General features: G+C 51.9%; 2 protein-coding genes and 1 non-coding gene across 3 annotated transcripts in view; 1 reads left to right on the top strand and 2 right to left on the bottom strand.

Moving 5' to 3' along the window:
- The window catches only part of CCL25 (C-C motif chemokine ligand 25), a 36,027-nt gene extending 23,511 nt beyond the window's left edge, over window positions 1-12,516 (bottom strand). The window contains exons 1-3 of the mRNA XM_036066038.2: window positions 12,304-12,516; window positions 11,649-11,778; window positions 3,116-3,259 (exon numbers count right to left, since the gene is read on the bottom strand). Of these exons, the coding sequence (XP_035921931.1) occupies window positions 3,116-3,259; window positions 11,649-11,778; window positions 12,304-12,354 (325 nt within the window). The 5' untranslated portion in view covers window positions 12,355-12,516. The remainder of the gene's footprint in view (window positions 1-3,115; window positions 3,260-11,648; window positions 11,779-12,303) is intronic.
- LOC118518974 (U6 spliceosomal RNA) lies at window positions 8,567-8,673 on the bottom strand. The gene has a single exon (XR_004908935.1). It is a non-coding gene; the product is annotated as a U6 spliceosomal RNA (small nuclear RNA).
- A 105-nt stretch (window positions 12,517-12,621) lies between the features above and the next one.
- The window catches only part of ELAVL1 (ELAV like RNA binding protein 1), a 37,569-nt gene continuing 33,903 nt past the window's right edge, over window positions 12,622-16,287 (top strand). Inside the window, exon 1 of the mRNA XM_036066037.2 lies at window positions 12,622-12,775. The gene's annotated coding sequence lies outside the window, so the exon portion shown is untranslated. The remainder of the gene's footprint in view (window positions 12,776-16,287) is intronic.

The following is a 16,287-nucleotide window of genomic DNA, read 5'->3' as shown; positions in this document are numbered from 1 at the left end:
TCTCCTCTGCTCTGACCCTCCTGCCTCCCTGTCCTAAGGACCCTTGTGATGATGTTGGGCCCCCAGGATAACCCAGGATCATCTTCCATCCCCAGAGCCTTAACTTAACTACATCTGCCAAGTCCCTTCCGCTACGGAAGGTGACATATCCTCAGGTTCTGGGGATGAGGACGTGGACATCTGGGGGGGGGGGCATTATTTTGCCTGCCACAGCACCCACGGAACACTTCTTGGGGGAAGTGATATATGGACCCAGTTCTGGAAAACGGTGGGTGGGGATGGGGGTGGGGGAGAATTCAGGCCCCTGGAACAGGGCACATCAAACAGCAGGCCCCCTGAATACCTGACCCGGATGTGATCTGAAGGCCCTTAACATCAGCCTAAGAACCTAGGCAAGGGAATCTCCTCTCCAGGCTTGGTTCTGCCAAGTGGGCCAATTTTGCCCCCAGGAGACACCTGCAATGCCTGGAGAGATAACTGGTTGTCAAGAGATGGCCAGAGATGCTACTAAACGTCCTGCCCCGCCCCCCATGAAGAATCCTCCGGCCCAAAGGTCAGTGGCCTCGAGAATGAGAAGCCCCGCTCACAGCATAGCTACTAACAGCTGCTTCCTGGCCCTGTTTCTCCAAACCCAGAGGGGCTCCCCCTCACCCTCTTGGAGGGTGTCTGCTCAGTGACCTTTGGCCTTTCATACCAGTCCCGCCTTTCTTGGGAAAAGCAGCTTTCAGTTCCTCCTGACCCTTGGCCTGCCCTGGGTACACTTGGGTGGGTTGAACACTCCTCACTGGGGAATGCGAAGGCCCAGGAAGATGGCTGGAAGAGCGGCCACGCTTTCTCCCCACCCCACCCCATCCCACCCTGCCCTGCCCCACCCCACCCCAGGCTGACCACTCTGGCCTCTGGGTCCCCGCACGCATGGGGAAGGTGAGGCAGATGGTGTGCTAAGGACACTGGTCACTGGGTGGGGACTAAGCTAGCTCACTCACAAAGCATGGGGCAGCAGGGGACAGGACCCGTGACAGGAGGAGGGGTGCCCTTCTTGCTCACCAGCCGTGGAAGGGACCCCAAAGTGGGTGGCCTGATTCACTGGCGGGGGCGACAGGGGCAGGCCCTACCAGAATGGGACAAACCCGGCCTGGGGTCTTAGTGCTGCTGGTCCTCCCAGGAAGGGCCTGCTTCTTGCTCCTTTGGCCAGCAAATCTTTGACGCCTGCTGGCTGCCAGGCCCTGTGCTGGGCACTGGCAGTGACAAGACTCAGCCAGTCTCTCAGGGAGCCACAGCGACTAGGGAGAGCAGGGCTCACGCTGGCAGCTGCTTAACTGAACAGGACCCTGTGCCGGTGGGGGGAGTGGGAGATGGGGGGTCTCACCACCGTTCTCATTTCGGCACCATGCTCATCTGTGGGAACAGGCGGGCTGCACTACTGGGGGAAGGGACTGGGGATGCTGGCCAGGGGAGAGGAGGGAGGCAGGGGTCTGGGCAGAGCAAGGCCCGGTGCGGCGGCAAAGAGAGGAGGAGGAAGGAGAGCATGTGTCCAGTGGGGCCTCCCCTCGGTGTGAGCCCAGCAAAACCCTTGCTCCTGGGGGTAGGAAGGCTGCTCTGAGATGGCCAGTCCCCCCAGCTGCTCCTGGATCCCCTCTCCTGCTATGCTGGCTGTAGCTCATCTGGCCAGCCTCTGTGGACATCCATGGGGCCCCTCGCCGGGCCTGAGCCCCTGATGGACGGCTCCCCAACCTCCCACCGGAGCTCCAGGCCACCCCATCCACCAGAGAATCCTGCCTCCTTAACTGCGGAAGGCTGGGCCATGCGCATGGGTGACGAGGGCCTCCTGAGTTCCTCTGCCCACCTTGCTGAGACCCAGTGGGCTTACCTAGGGGGACGGACCAAACTGCGTGCCCCCTCCAAAATTCATGTGTTGCAGCCCTAACCCGCAGGGCCTCGGGATGTGACTGTATTTGGAGGGAGGGCCTCTGAAGAGGTGATCGAGTTAAAATGAGGCCATTAGGGTGGGCCCTAATCCAATGACTGGTGTCCTTATAAAAAGGAGAAAATAGGACACAGATGCGCACAGAAGGAAGACGTGTGAGGACACAGGGAGAAGGTGGCCATCTGCAAGTCAACGAGGGACGCCTCAGAAAGAACCAGCCCTGCCAACACCTTGATCTTGGGCTCCTTGTCTCCAGAACGAACCAGGAAGAAATAGTTTTTTTAATAATAAAACGATTTTACTTAAGATGTACCTTCATATACATATAACAACATCAAACATTTATTTAGGGGCGCCTGGCTGGCTCAGTCGGTGGAATGTGCAACTCTTGAGATCTCGGAGTTGTGGGTTCAAGCCCCACGCTGGGTGGAGAGATTACTTAAAAATAAACAAAAAACATTTATCTGATGCTCTCAATGTGAGGAAACAGATTTCTGCTGTCCCTGACCCACCCAGACTGGGCTGCCTTGTTACGGCTCTGCAGCCAGAGCATACCGATCTGCCCAGGACGGACCTGAGTAAGACAGCAGCATATCGGGTGCTAGGGATGTGGGGAGGGAATGAAGAGCAAGACAGACCCTTTCTCTATGGCCTTGGTTTCTCCCCTCTCCCATGCGGACCTAGTGCTTTAACTGCATCCTGAGGACATCCCCTTCCCTCCAAACTCAACCATCTCAGGCTACCGGGCCCTGGCTGAATGGGGGAGTGTAATAACACCCCAGAGATGCCACTATGAACCCATGACCCCCACCCCGCTGGGCTCTCCTTTCCCAGAGTGGTCTATGCAAACCTTCTCCTCGGGCCCCTCCTCTCTCCTAGACCCCCCCTCCACACACACACTGCTTATCTGCATCCTACTCATTCTTTCCTCCTGTCCATCCCCTTGGGGTTGAGGCTGGGGCCTCTCTTGGTGCTGGCCTGCACCTTCCCCTTTCTCCACTCTCCCCCACATTCTTCCAGCCTCAGGGGGAGGGCTGTGTGTCCTGTTCCCTCATCACATCATGGGCCTGTTTGGCCCTGTGGTCCCAACCCCTGTCCCCTCTCTGCCATCCTCTGGGAGCGTGTGACCTTGGGCTCACTTGATCCTTCTGTAAAACAGGGCTAATAGGTCCCAACTCAGAGGCTTACCGTGAGGACTGAACTGCATCCACACATGGAGCGCCTGGGTGGCTCCGTCGGTCGTGTGTCCAACTCTTGACCTCAGCTCAGGTCGTGATCTCAGGGTCGTGAGTTTGAGCCCTGCGTTGGGTTCCATGCTGGGAAGGGAGCCAACTTAAAAAATAATAATAAAAATTAAAAATTTTTATTTTGTTTTTTATTTTTTAAAGATTTTATTTATTTATTTGACAGAGAGATAGAGAGCACAAGTAGGCAGAGTGGCAGGCAGAGGGAGAGGGAGAAGCAGACTCTCCACTGAGCAGGGAGCCCGACGTGGGGCTCGATCCCAGGACACTGGGATCATGACCTGAGCCGAAGGCAGCCGCTTAACCGACTGAGCCACCCAGGCGCCCCAAATTAAAAATTTTTTAAAAAGGAACTGCATCCACACAGTGGTCAGCCTGGAGGCCGGGAGCCACTCTTATTCCACATGGTTGCGGGCCTCTACCCGTCTTTTCTAGCAGATGTGCAATTCATTAAGCCAGCGTCATCTCTGGGCATTTGGATCAGTGCCAAGCCAAAGGTAACCCACTGGAGACCAGAAGAAACGTCCTCCGGCCAACAGTCCTTCCTTGGTGGCTCAGGATGACTCAGTGCTACAAGCACAGGAGCAGAACATGAACCTTTTCCTACGCTGGGCAGGTAGCTTCCAATGGGTGTCTTTTCAGCTTCACTTGGCTGCCGCCCCCGGGAAAGCCGGTGCTGGGGGTCCTGGCAGGGCCAGAATGATCGACACCTTGGGTCCTTACCCTTGGGCCCCTTGGCAGACCTGGTCTGGGGTTTGCTGACCGCCCCCTGAACTGTTTCTTACCTTTGCTCCTTTGGTTCTTACCAATTTGCACGAGCTCTTAACAGACTGATAACACCTGGCTTGTTCCTATCACACAACCTGCTCTCGACTGCACACGGGCATCCAGCGCTGTGAGAAATGTGTGCTTTTGGGTATGTTGTCTGGGGGTCTGGGAGGTTTGAAGATTTTGTGATATGGGGAGTGTGGGTGTTGCTGGGGGTGGGGGTTAGGACCCAGTAATGGAAACACCCGTCCTCGGAGCTCCTGCCCCAGCACATCAGGGGCCGGTGGGAGGCACCTTGCACACAGGCCACGGCATACACGTGAGTCCCGGGCCTGCTGCCTGTGAGTCGCCGGATGAAGAACCAGGCTAGAGACGTGTTGCCACAAGTTGACTACCTGCTAATGACCGACAAGCATGAAGCCTCCACCTCATTTATAAAGAAAAGATTGGGGAAAACAGTTCGGTGGTTTCTCAAAACATTAAACGTAGAGTTACCATAGGACCCAGCTATCCCACTCCTAGGTATTGACCCAAGAGAAATGAAAACATATGTTCATATAAAAACTTGTCCGTGAATGTTCACAGCAGCCTTATTCACAATAGCCAAGAAGTGGGAAAAGCCCCCATGTCCATCATGTGATGAATGGATAGAGAAAATGTGGTGTTGCCACACGTGGAATATTACTCAGCCATGAAGTACCAATTCATACTCCAGCGTGGATGGACCTCGATGACAGGATGCTCAAACACTAAAGGCCATATGTGACATGATTCCATTTACATGAAGTGACCAGAATAGGCAAATCCATGGGGTCAGGAAATAGACTCGTGGTCGCCAGAGGCTGGGGAGTGACTGCTAACAGGCATGGGTTTCTTTCGTTTTGGGGTAAAGAAATGTTCTGGAATGAGACAGTGGTGATGTTTGCACAACTTTGTGAATATATTAGAAACCCCTGAATTTTCACTTAAAAAAAAAAAAAACTTTTAAAAAGCAGCACTGCAGAAAGCCCCGCAAATACATGGGAAACATACGAGCCAAGCAAGAAAGAGAACTTGTATGCCATGAAAAGGAAACATCAGAAATCTTAAAAACGAAAACTAAAAGTGATAGAGGCTGCTACAAAGTCAGGGTTGGACTGACGGTGACCGAGTGAAAACACCTGGAAGTGAAAGTGATTGCTATCGGGGCGCCTGGGTGACTCCGTCGTTAAGCGTCTGCCTTCGGCTCAGGTCATGATCCCGGGGTCCTGGGATCGAGCCCCGCGTCAGGCTCCCTGCTTGGCGGGAAGCCTGCTTCTCCGTCTCCCACTCCCCCTGCTTGTGTTCCCTCTCTCGCTGTGTCTGTCAAATAAATAAATAAAATCTTAAAAAAAAAAAAAAAGTGATTGCTATGGATAACCCTCCAGGACAGCAGGGAAAGCCAGGCCACGCCGTGACCCCAGGACCCAGAGCTGCAGGGCCTTTCCTAACCTTTGACCTCAGGAGAGATAAAACACCCAGTGCTGTTCTTGCCGGGAAGATACTGCAGTGGAATGGTTATGGGTCAGTTGCAGAAAGATCATTCTGGAAAGCAAAATTTGCCACACTTGTCCAGGTCAGTGACCCAAGTTATCTCAGGTGGTGGTGTTCTAGGAGCCGAGGTTTTAAGACAAGAAGCGGACTGGGCGCCTGGGTGGCTCAGTAGGTGAAGTGACGGACTCTTGATCTCAGCTCAGGTCTCGATCTCAGGGTTGTGAGTTAGAGGCCCCGAGTTGGGCTCCACGCTGGGCATGGAGCCGACTTAAAAAAAAAAAAGAAAAAAAAAAGCGGAGCCCTTCCTGCTCTCTGGGGTGTTAACCATATTAGACGCTCTGCTCGGCGCTTGCTTTCTGCGTGTCCCTGAGGTGTGGTGCCACCTGCTTTCACAAATAAGCAAACGGAGGCGCAGGGACGTGATGAGCAGAGTGGTGCCTAAAAGAAAGCCCTGCATTTCTGTGCCTCTTCCGGGGCCAGGTTCTTTGGGGCAGAAATGTGCACACATAGGAACCAAGGTGACCCACACCTGGAAGGGGCCAGTCCCCTTGGCACATGGACATGACCTCCAAACTGTGGCTAACCTGAAAATACATGCTGCTGCCTAAGGAAAAATAAATAAAGCTTCCCGTTCTTGACACAACTGACCTATTGGGCACTTGAGATGGAATCAGATTGCAGCTGTAAAGTGTGTTGAGTGCCAGAACACTCTTTGGGCTTGTCCAGGCCTGCCCGGCTTCCATCCTCCCAACGAGCGTCTGCTTTGATGCCTCAGCTCTGTTTGGGAGGCGGTGAACACCGGACAGTGAAACCCGTTTCTTGTGTCCCCAAAATAGCCCCCACCTGTATTCGGAGCCCTGGAAATGGTTCAGACGTCACGGCTTCCCCCTCTGCGTCACTGGGTCTAATGAATCAGGGCACCTCCTTTTCACATCTGACTGGTCACCGACCAGTTTACTGATCCCACCTCATCAATTTCTGGAATCCTCCTCTCCAGACCCAGCCCCCCAGCCCCTGCCCCAGGCTGTCCACCCTTGCCTCTGGTTCCCTTCCCTCAAATAAATAAATAAATAAATAAGCAAGCAAGCAAGCAAGCAAGCAAATTCAGTCTCTCATCTAAAATTCTCTTTGGCTACAAAACAAATTCTTTTACATGCTCGTTGCCTAGGACAGGTGTATCAATTCCCTGCGGCCATTGTGACAAGTGACTGCCCCCTCAGTGGCCTAAAACAACACACATTTATTCTCTAGGGCCCCGGAGGTCAGAAGTGTGAAAGCAGTCTTACGAGGCTAAAATTAAGGTGTCAGCTGGGCTGCGGCCCTTCTGGGAGTGCTAGGAGGAAATCTGTTTCTGGGCCTTTTCCAGCTTCTAGAAGCTGCCTGCATCCTGTGGCTCGTGGCCCCTCCTCCACCCGCACAGCCAGCAACAGGATCACCGGCCTCTGCTCCGTCATCACTTCTCCTCTGCCTCTGATCCTCCCGCCCTCCTTCTGTAAGAACCTTGTGATTACGTGTCCCATGCGGATCATCCATGATCATCTCCCCCTCTCCGGATCCTTAACTTAACACCATCTGCAGAATCCCCTCCGCCAGGTAAGGTCACGCAGCTGGAGGTACCAGGAGACAAGGTCATGGACATCTTGGGGGGGCTGCTGTTCGGTCCACCGTAACAGGATTCACATACTTTCTCTGAAAAGGGCCCGATAGTAAATACCGTAGGCTTTGTGGGCCATATGGTCTCTGTCACCAGGCCTGGCTATGTAATTTTCAGGACCCTGATGCAAGATAAAAATGAGGGGCCCCTCATTCACAGATTATTGAGAATTTCAAAATGGTGACAAAAGAGCAGGGCCCGGTGAGACCACAGCACGCACGGCCAGGAAGCGGGCCCTGCCTGGGAGCGGTCTGCTGCTGCTGCCGTGGCCTGGAAAGCCGCCAACGGGCCATATGCAGACGACAGGTGACGCTGTGTCACTAGCAAACTTGACGGGACACCTAAACTATAACTTTTTCAGGTCACAAGATGCTATTCTGCTTTTGCTTTTGTTTTTGTTTTAAGGAGGCTCCACGCCCAACGTGGGGTTTGAACTCAGGACCCTAAGATCAAGAGTCACGTGCTCCACCTACTGAGCCAGCCAGGTGCTCGCTCCTCTTTTGTTATTTTTTTCAACTACTTAAAAATGTAAACATCCAGGGTGCCCGGATGGCTCAGTCGGTTAAGCTTCTGACTCTTGGTTTCGGCTCAGGTCAAGATCTCAGGGTCGGGAGATCATGCCCCGTGACAGGCACCGCACTGGACATGGAGCCTGTTTGGGACTCTCTCTCCCTCTCCCTCACCCGTCCCCACCCCCTTGTGCGCTCGTGCTCTCTTTCGCTTCAAGAAAAAAAAAAAAAAAAGAGTAAACCTCACTCTGACTCACAGGCTGTACAAATACAAGTGTGGGCTGAATCAAGCTGTAATTTGCCGGCTCCTGGTCAACAGGATAAAATCCCAACTTCTCTGCCTGACTTTCCAGGGCCCTTTGAGGCTGGAGACAGACTCCCCAGTCCCACCTCACAATCTGCATCCAGTGCTCCTGATGGCTCCTGTTTCCTACCAGATCCCCTGGGACAAATCCGTGCCTGCGCTCCTCCAGGCTCCTCCATCCAGAAGCCCCACCTCGCGCCTGCTCCCACTATATTTCGGCTTAGACACTGTGCTCCATGAGAAGCGGTGCTCTGTGCCTATCCCTTGTCACCCCCGCTGGATTTATGTGTATATGCATCCTCCTCTCCCTCGGGCAGTGATGTGCTCAAGGGCAGGAATGCAGGCTAAGCCAGCTTTGTGTCTCCTGACCTCACAGGCCCTCAGAGATAGTACTTAGAGGGACGGCAAGAACAACCTAGAATTTCGGTGGCTGGCGTGTACTCAGATTCTGACCCCTAAGAACTAAAACTATGCTTCTTACCAAAAACAAAAACAAAACAATCCCCCGCCCCCAATCAAGAACTTCCTCTCTCAAATTCAGACCAAGAAAATAAAGATCTCTGAGACTAAACAGACCTGGGTTCCAATCCTGACTGTCCTTACTAGACCTGTGTCCTTGGACAAGTCACCTCCCTTGCTCTTTTTTTTTTAAATATGGAACGCTTCACAAATTTGCGTGTCATCCTTGCATAGGGGCCATGCTAATCTTCTCTGTATTGTTCCAATTTTAGTATATGTGCTGCCGAAGCGAGCACACCTCTCTTGCTCTTAAGACCGAGTCTCAATTCGCCATGGCCCACCAGGCCCTGTGTGATTTGCCCCTTCCAATCCCATGAGTCTTCTCTCCTGCCCGTCTCCACCACTGGCCTTTTCTCAGTCCCTAAGTGTGCCAAGCTCCTGCCTGCCTCAGGGTCTTTACACTTCCTGCTCTTTCTGCCTGAAACATTCTGCCCCTCCCCCTTGCCTAGTGACTTACCCTTCCTGCCTCAGCTGCAACCCCACTGACTTGGGAAGCCTTCCTGGCCACCCCAAAATGAGGTTCTCCTGCTACATGCTTTTCTGGCACTCTGAACCTCTGCAGATTTTAATTATTTTGTAATGATCGTAATTGTGTGATTTCTGATCACTATGAACAAGAATCAGATTTAATAAGCACTTCACGCCACATTGTTCCAAAGGTTCTAAGAGTAGGTGAGTTCATTTAATTTTCCCAGTGCCCTCATGAAGTACTATAATCACCCCCATTTTGCAGATGGGGAGGCTGAAGTTCAGAGAGATTAAAAAAACTTACCCAAGGTTGCACACCTTGTCAATATTGGAGTTGCTCTCTTAAGCCTGTTCCCACAGGTTGACTGTGACTTCCGTGAGGGCAGATTCCCCCTCTGGCACAGTCGCTGTTGTATCCCCAGGGCAGAGCCCCTGCATCGGGCACACTGGGGCTGATTAAAAAGTATTGATGACCTAAAAGAAACAACACCCCAGTAGCAATGAGCACTCCGAGTGCCCAGATCTTGGTTTCTAACACCACTCTCTAATAAAAGAAACCAGGTGGGGAGAAATGGCTGATTCTAGGACTGGGGCAGGAAATATATGAGATGAGCCCAGAGCATCTTGTAGTACCAGAAGTAAGGAAGTATCCCCAAGAAAACCAAAAACCCCTAAACCAAACATGTTGATGGGAGTGTGCCAAAGGGTGGCAGGAGCCAACTGAAAGAGCTCCCAATGGCCAAAGCTGGAACAATTTGAACAACAAAATAAAGTCGTATTGGATTATAACCCAGAGCATGAAATAAATATCCAACAGCCACACTGTTATAATTAAATGATGGGTAAACCAATAAATTAGGAAGAGGACAGAAATCTCCCATGCAGAAGAATTCCACATAATTTACACAGACATCTCATGTAAGGAACACATCTCACTCTTTAGGTGTGTGCTGCACATAATGATTTCCTTCCAAAGTATACAATATAGAAGCGGGGGGGCAAGTAACTTTATAGTGGAGAAACCTGACAAATGCTACTTCAGCCCACAATCAAGGTCAACATCAACAGGTATAGATAATGTTGGCAGTATGTACCCTTGACAGGAGGTGATGAGAGTCACACTTTACCTCTGGGGTTCTTCCTCCCCCCCAGACCCAACATCCCAGTCTTATCACAAGAAAAACACCAGACTTGGGGCACCTGGGTGGCTCAGTCGTTAAGTGTCTGCCTTCGGCTCAGGTCATGATCGCAGGGTCCTGAGATTGAGCCCTGCATCGGGCTCCCTGCTCCGTGCGAAGCCTGCTTCTCCCTCTCCCACTCCCCCTGCTGTGTTCCCTCTCTCACTGTGTCTCGCTCTGTCAAATAAATTTAAAAAAGAAAAGATAAAAAAAGAAAACCACCAGACAAATTCCAAAAGAGGGGTACTCTACAAAATACCTGATCATTTCTTCTCAAAACCATTAAGGTCATCAAAAACAAGAAAAGTCTGAGAACCCACCACAGCCGAGAGGCACCTAAAGAAATAGGACAACTAAATGAGTGGATCTTAAAAATTCTCAACGCAACAACAACAAAATATTTATAATTATGGGTGCTGATAGGCGTTAACTAAACTTATTGCACTAATTATCTTACAACATATACACGTATTAAATCATTATGCTGTACATCGAAAACTAGCAAGTGTTACATGTCAATTATATCTCAAAAAAAAGAAAAAAAAAGAGAGAGACAGAGAGAGAGACAGAGAGAGAGAGAACCAGGACAACTAAAAGTAATGTGGCATCCTGCATGGGATTCTGGAAGGGAAGAAGGACATTAAGTAAAAACAAAGGAAATCTAAATAAACTATGAACTTCGGTTCATAATGTATCAATTTTGATTCATTAATTATTACAAATGTATCATGCTAATGAAAGATGTTACTAATAGGAGAAACTGGGTGTGGGGAAAATGGTAACTCTGTACTTTCAAATATTTCTGTAAATCTCAAACTGCTCCAAAAGACAAAGTCTACTAACAAGAACAAAAACAAAGTATAGATGAATACATGAAGGACCTCATTCTTCACCATGACGACCATTATAGCTCCTTTCTCACAGAGCTACTGTGAGGATTACACATAAAGTATTTAGCATGAAGTACACACTGGATTCAGAGCACTGTCCGCCATTCTACTAAATCTATGCCATCCACTATGGGAGCCACAAGCTCTATGTGACTAAATTTAAATTAAGTAAAAATTAAGGACATTAAAAATTCAGTTCTTCTGTGGCACCAGCCACATGTCGAGTGCCCAAAAGCCACGTGGAGCGAGTGGCTACTAAATTAGACAGTGATGATAGGGCGCCTGGGTGGCTCAGTTGGTTAAGCAACTGCCTTCGGCTCAGGTCATGATCCTGGAGTCCCAGGATCGAGTCCCGCATCGGGCTCCCTGCTCGGCAGGGAGTCTGCTTCTCCCTCTGACCCTCCCCCCTCTCATGCTCTCTGTCTCTCATTCTCTCTCTCAAATAAATAAATAAAATCTTTAAAAAAAAAAAAAATTAGACAGTGATGATAAAGAACATGCCCATCATTGCAGGAAGTCCGACCAGACAAACACGGCATTAAACAATGAATGGCATAATTACTTGCTCAATTCCTTCTGCAAATGCCATCTTCTCAACCTTCCCTACCTCCCTCTTTCAAACTGCCATCCGCCCACATTCCCCATACCCTTTCTCCCATTTACTTTTCTTCTTACCCCTTTCCACCACTTGGTGGGAAATCCACCTGATGTCTCTTCCGCCTCCCCACCTAGCACTGCAGGTCCAACGCAGCAGCCGCGTGGGTGCCGAGCTCTTGAAATGTAGCCAGTCCACTTTGAGATGGCCCTGGGTAAGACATACCAGATTTCAGAGGAGTGGGGGGTGGGGGCAGAGGATATAAAAAAATCTCATAACCTTTTATATTGATTACACGTAGAAATAACATTTTGGACACGTTGTTAAATGAAACACATCATTAATAGTAACATCACCTGTTTGTTTTTGTTTTTTTTTTTTAACTTTTCTTTCCTTTAACACAGCTCCTAGAAAATTTAATATGCACCTAACATTTGTGACTAACATTTTTGTCCATTCGCTGCCCGATACAAGTGACTGGCATATAGTAGACGCTCAATAAAATTTTAATGACTGCTAGGCTGCGCCTCCGGGAACCCGCTAGCTCCAACAGTCAACACCGATATAAGGCAGACCACGTCCCATGCTCCACCTCCTCACCACACCAGATAAGGAAACTGAGGCCCCACGAGGTGACGTCAGCCACTTCCTAACGGCACGTAGTGCGGAAACGTCGGGGTCGGGATTCGAACCCGGGTCCTGTCCCCACAGCCCTGGCGCGCTGACCATTCCTACCTGGCAGGGAGGCGGCGGTGGCGGGAAAGACAGGCGCGAGGCACACAGCATGCGCTCGGCAAGGGGCGCGGCTCTTCGGCCACCGCCTTCCGTCGGCCTCCGTGGGCCGGGCCAGAGCTGGCCCCCTCCGCGGCCATCGCCGGCCACCCGCGTCTCCGCCGACCGCCGAGCCCTTCGCAGGCGGCGCCGGCCGGAAGTCCCGCCTCCGCCGCGCGCCCCGGGGCGCCGAGACAGGCACGTCGGCCAATGAGAAGCGCACCGTGGCGGACGCCGGCCAATGGGCGCGCGCGCCGGGGGGGCGTGTCCGGGCCGCGGGCCGGAGCGGGTCGTGCGCGCTGAGGAGGAGCCGCCGCCGCCGTCGCCGTCGCCGCTGCCGCCGCCGCCGCTACCGAGGCCGAGCGGAGCCGTTAGCGCCGCGCCGCCGCCGCCCGCCCGCCCCGGAGCAGCCCCGGGCCCGCCCGCTCGCGTCCAGGTGAGGCGGGGGCCTTCGGCGGCACCCGACGGGGTAGGCCGCGGCAGGCCTGAGCTCGCCTGGCCCGGCCGCGGGCGCCCGCGGGCCTGCACCGGCCGAGGCCCAGGCCGCACCGGGCCGGGAGGGGACGCGCGCGGGCCGTGGCGGGCGGGCGGGGGCCGGCCGGTGTGGGCGCCGGCGTCAGGCCCCGGGCCGGATTCCTCAGCCGCCGCGAGGGGCGGGCGAGGGGGACACGGCGTGGGCACGCGCCTGGCGGCCGGGCTCCGCGGCCGGGGCCCCAGCAGTACTGGGAGCCGAGGAGCCGGGGGCGGGAGAGCGAAGCCAGAGGCGAGGGAGTGGGGTGAGCGCCTTCGGCGCGCAGAGGTCACGGCCCACGGGCTCGTTCCCCGGGGAAATCCTACAGATTCTTTTGTAGTCGTTGTCAGAAGACCGCGGCCGATCTGAGGTCCTTTTAGAAGTGTGCATACCTTTCGGTATGTATGGGAGTCCTAGAAAAATATAGATTATTTGAACGCCATCTCTAACAAAGCTGTTTTTGGGGCGTGGGACGTTGGGATTTGTAAAATGTGTGTGTGTGTGTTGAAAACACAACCTGCACGCAATTGAACAATGGGGGATGGATGCTTTTCCTTTTCCGGTCTCCTCTGCTGCTAGGCTTATTAAAATGGGTTCTGATACCTACTGTGTGCAGGGCAGGTGGAGAACTTTTGAATGCTCTGCCCATGGAGGGACAGAGCCCCCCCCCCCCCCCAACCCCTTACCAAAAGTATGTAGGATCTGTATGGTCAGTGCTCCAGAAGTGGGAAAATGGGAAGGATGGTCCTACTGGAGAAGGATTTCACAACCTGGTCACTACTGACATTTTGGGTCTGATCACGCTTGGTTGGGGTGGGTGTGGGGAGGATGGCCTGTGTATTGTAGGATGTTGAGTAGCATCCCACTAGATGCCAGCAGCATCTCTTCCCTTTCCTCCCCCCCCCCGCCCCCAGTTGTGAAGATCAAAAATGTCTTCAGATATTGCCAAAAGTATCACACCCACGAGAACCACCACTGGACTAAATGATCTTTTACTAAAAGTTCCTCCAGCCACATCTCTGATGCATCGGGATCCAAGGCTCCCAAGAACTTGTACAAATTCAACTGTGGCAGCCTTAGTTTTCTTATCTGTAAAATGGAATGGAAAAATTGCTGTGCAGATTTAAGGGTGTGGGAAGCCCTAGCAATGGCCTGAGCGTGGTAAGCACTGAATAGATAATGTTATAGATAATCACCAGTATTTAGTGAGGATTTACTATGGGCTTGTCCCTTTACAGATCTGATCTTTATCTCCAGCCCTTGACATAGGTGCTGTTGTAATTTCCATCTTCAGGACAAACAAACCAAGGCTTAGATGGGTCACTTGTTACGACCAGTCTCGCACCGTAAGGTGGCTGAGGCGGAATTTGAACTCAGGCCCTCTAACTCAAAATCCTTACTCTTAACCATGAGATTTTACTGCTCTTATGATCACAAGTGTCCAGGGGATCCCAAGAGGAATTCCATTCAGTTGTCATTGAACGTCTTCTGTGTGCAAAGCTTTGTGCTGGGATCTGTTATAAAATTTTGTCACTTCAGGGTCCACAAAGAGGCTGGGAATATGAACATCTCAAAATGTGGAAATAAATAATGTTTATGTTGAAGCACTGGTTTTGGAGGAGGCAGAGTTTCGGTTTGGATGGGTTGAGTCTGAGGTCATGCTGCAGCAAGTGGAAAACGAGAGAATTATGAAAATACTCTTTTTGCTGTTTGCTTTATTGCTTCTTTCACTCCCTGCTTCCCATCTCTGTGCTTTCATACTCCAGCAAAAGTTGTCTTTTTTAAAATGCAGATCTGATCATCACTCCTGATTAAAAGTTTTCTGAGTGGAAAGAATTTTAATTTTTTTCACCTCTTTAGGTGACTTAAAAGTTAAAGCTTGGGATCCCAGGTCTTGCACCTCCTGACCCTCCCTCCCGTTTGCATTTCACCCGCACCTGGACCTAAAACTCCCGCCCTTTCTCTGCCTGTTGTCCCACTGCCTCCCAGTTCTCCTCCACCTAGAGATCCTTTCCTCATGCTGCGAGGCCCAGCTCAGAGCTCACTCCCCATTCGAAGCCGCCGCTGATTGCCACTCTCCCTTTACCCGCCCTGGAATCAACTAACTGTTCCCTAGCTTGTGTTCCCATCCCTTTCAATAGAGTCAAGTTAAATGCTGAATGGTGAGGAAAGTGCGGTTGCCGCCTTTTGCCCCTAGGTGGCAATAATGAAGCAGCGAGGCTGACCCAAGTGTGTAAGTCAGGGGAAGACCAGAGGAAAGCAGCCTACAGAAGGGAAGTGAGTGTGGCTTCCCTCCTTTAACCAACTCTCCCTGCCCCGCTGCTAGGCTCTTAGAGGCAGTGGTGATTACAGTGTGGGCAGACTGTTGTAGCCACAAGTGCCGTGAGGGTTATGCAGACTGATGTGGAGGCACAGAAAAGGAGATTGTTCACCTAGGCTTGCTGGGCAAAGGAGATCACAGAATGCTTCCTGGAGGAGGCCAAGCATGGGGGGGCAGCTGGAGTTAGCCAGGTACAGACCACAGGGAACAGCTTTGCAGGATGCAGGAACAACATCTGCAAGAGCGTGGAAGTGGGAACATCTTGGTTTGTTCTGGAAACCACTTGGGGTCTGGCACTTCAGGGGCAGGTAGTGGCAAGAGGACTCCTGCGGCTGGTGTGCAGAGGGTGTTTTCCTGTAGGCCAGGCCAGGGATAATTTTAGTCCATGCAGTGAAGGAGGCAGAGTTGGAGGGAGACAGCGCTGAAGGCCGGCAAACCAGTTAGAAAGTGATTGCTTTGCTCTATGTAGGAAAAGCTGCGGATGTGACCCAGAGCTGTAGTGGTAGAGAAAGAGGGGGGATGGGTTTGAGACATGGTTGCGGGATAAGAGACGCAGGAATCTGTGGGTATTTAGATGTGGGATGTGAGCGAGCAAGAAAGGACAGCAGTGGATGATTCTGGGTCTGCCTGAGTGACCAGTAGAAGGATAGATCAGTAAGAGAAACAGGGAAGGCAAGAGAAGGATCAGTTTGAAATGTGGACACAGACAGGAAAGCATGCAGTGGATATACTGCGAAGCAGGGAGGGGACAGAAGGCATTTTCCATGTCCGTACGTGTTGGGGGCACTCACTTTTATGATCACTGTTGGTCCCACTTGACCCAGGGCCTCCGTGTGCTTTGGCCAAGTCGATGGTCACACTTTCGTAGGTTGAAAACATGAAACGTGACTGCTTGTTGGGAAACAGGAAGAAGGGGAAGAAATTGCCTCCTTGAGGAACTGCCAACCTGAGGAGGGGAGAAGAGATCTATGTAGATGTATGAGATGAAGTAGCAAAAGGGTGAAACAGTGGGTCGTGACAGCATTGCGAGTGTTGAAAGAAAGGATTGTCCAGTGCTCGGTTTTTGTGTTTGATGAAAGAGCTGGTGTCTGGGGGCGCCTGGGTGGCTCAGTCGTTG

The sequence above is a fragment of the Halichoerus grypus genome, chromosome 1 (assembly GCF_964656455.1).
Source record: "Halichoerus grypus chromosome 1, mHalGry1.hap1.1, whole genome shotgun sequence".
Taxonomy (NCBI): domain Eukaryota; kingdom Metazoa; phylum Chordata; class Mammalia; order Carnivora; family Phocidae; genus Halichoerus; species Halichoerus grypus.
This window is presented reverse-complemented; position numbering and strand designations above follow the sequence as displayed.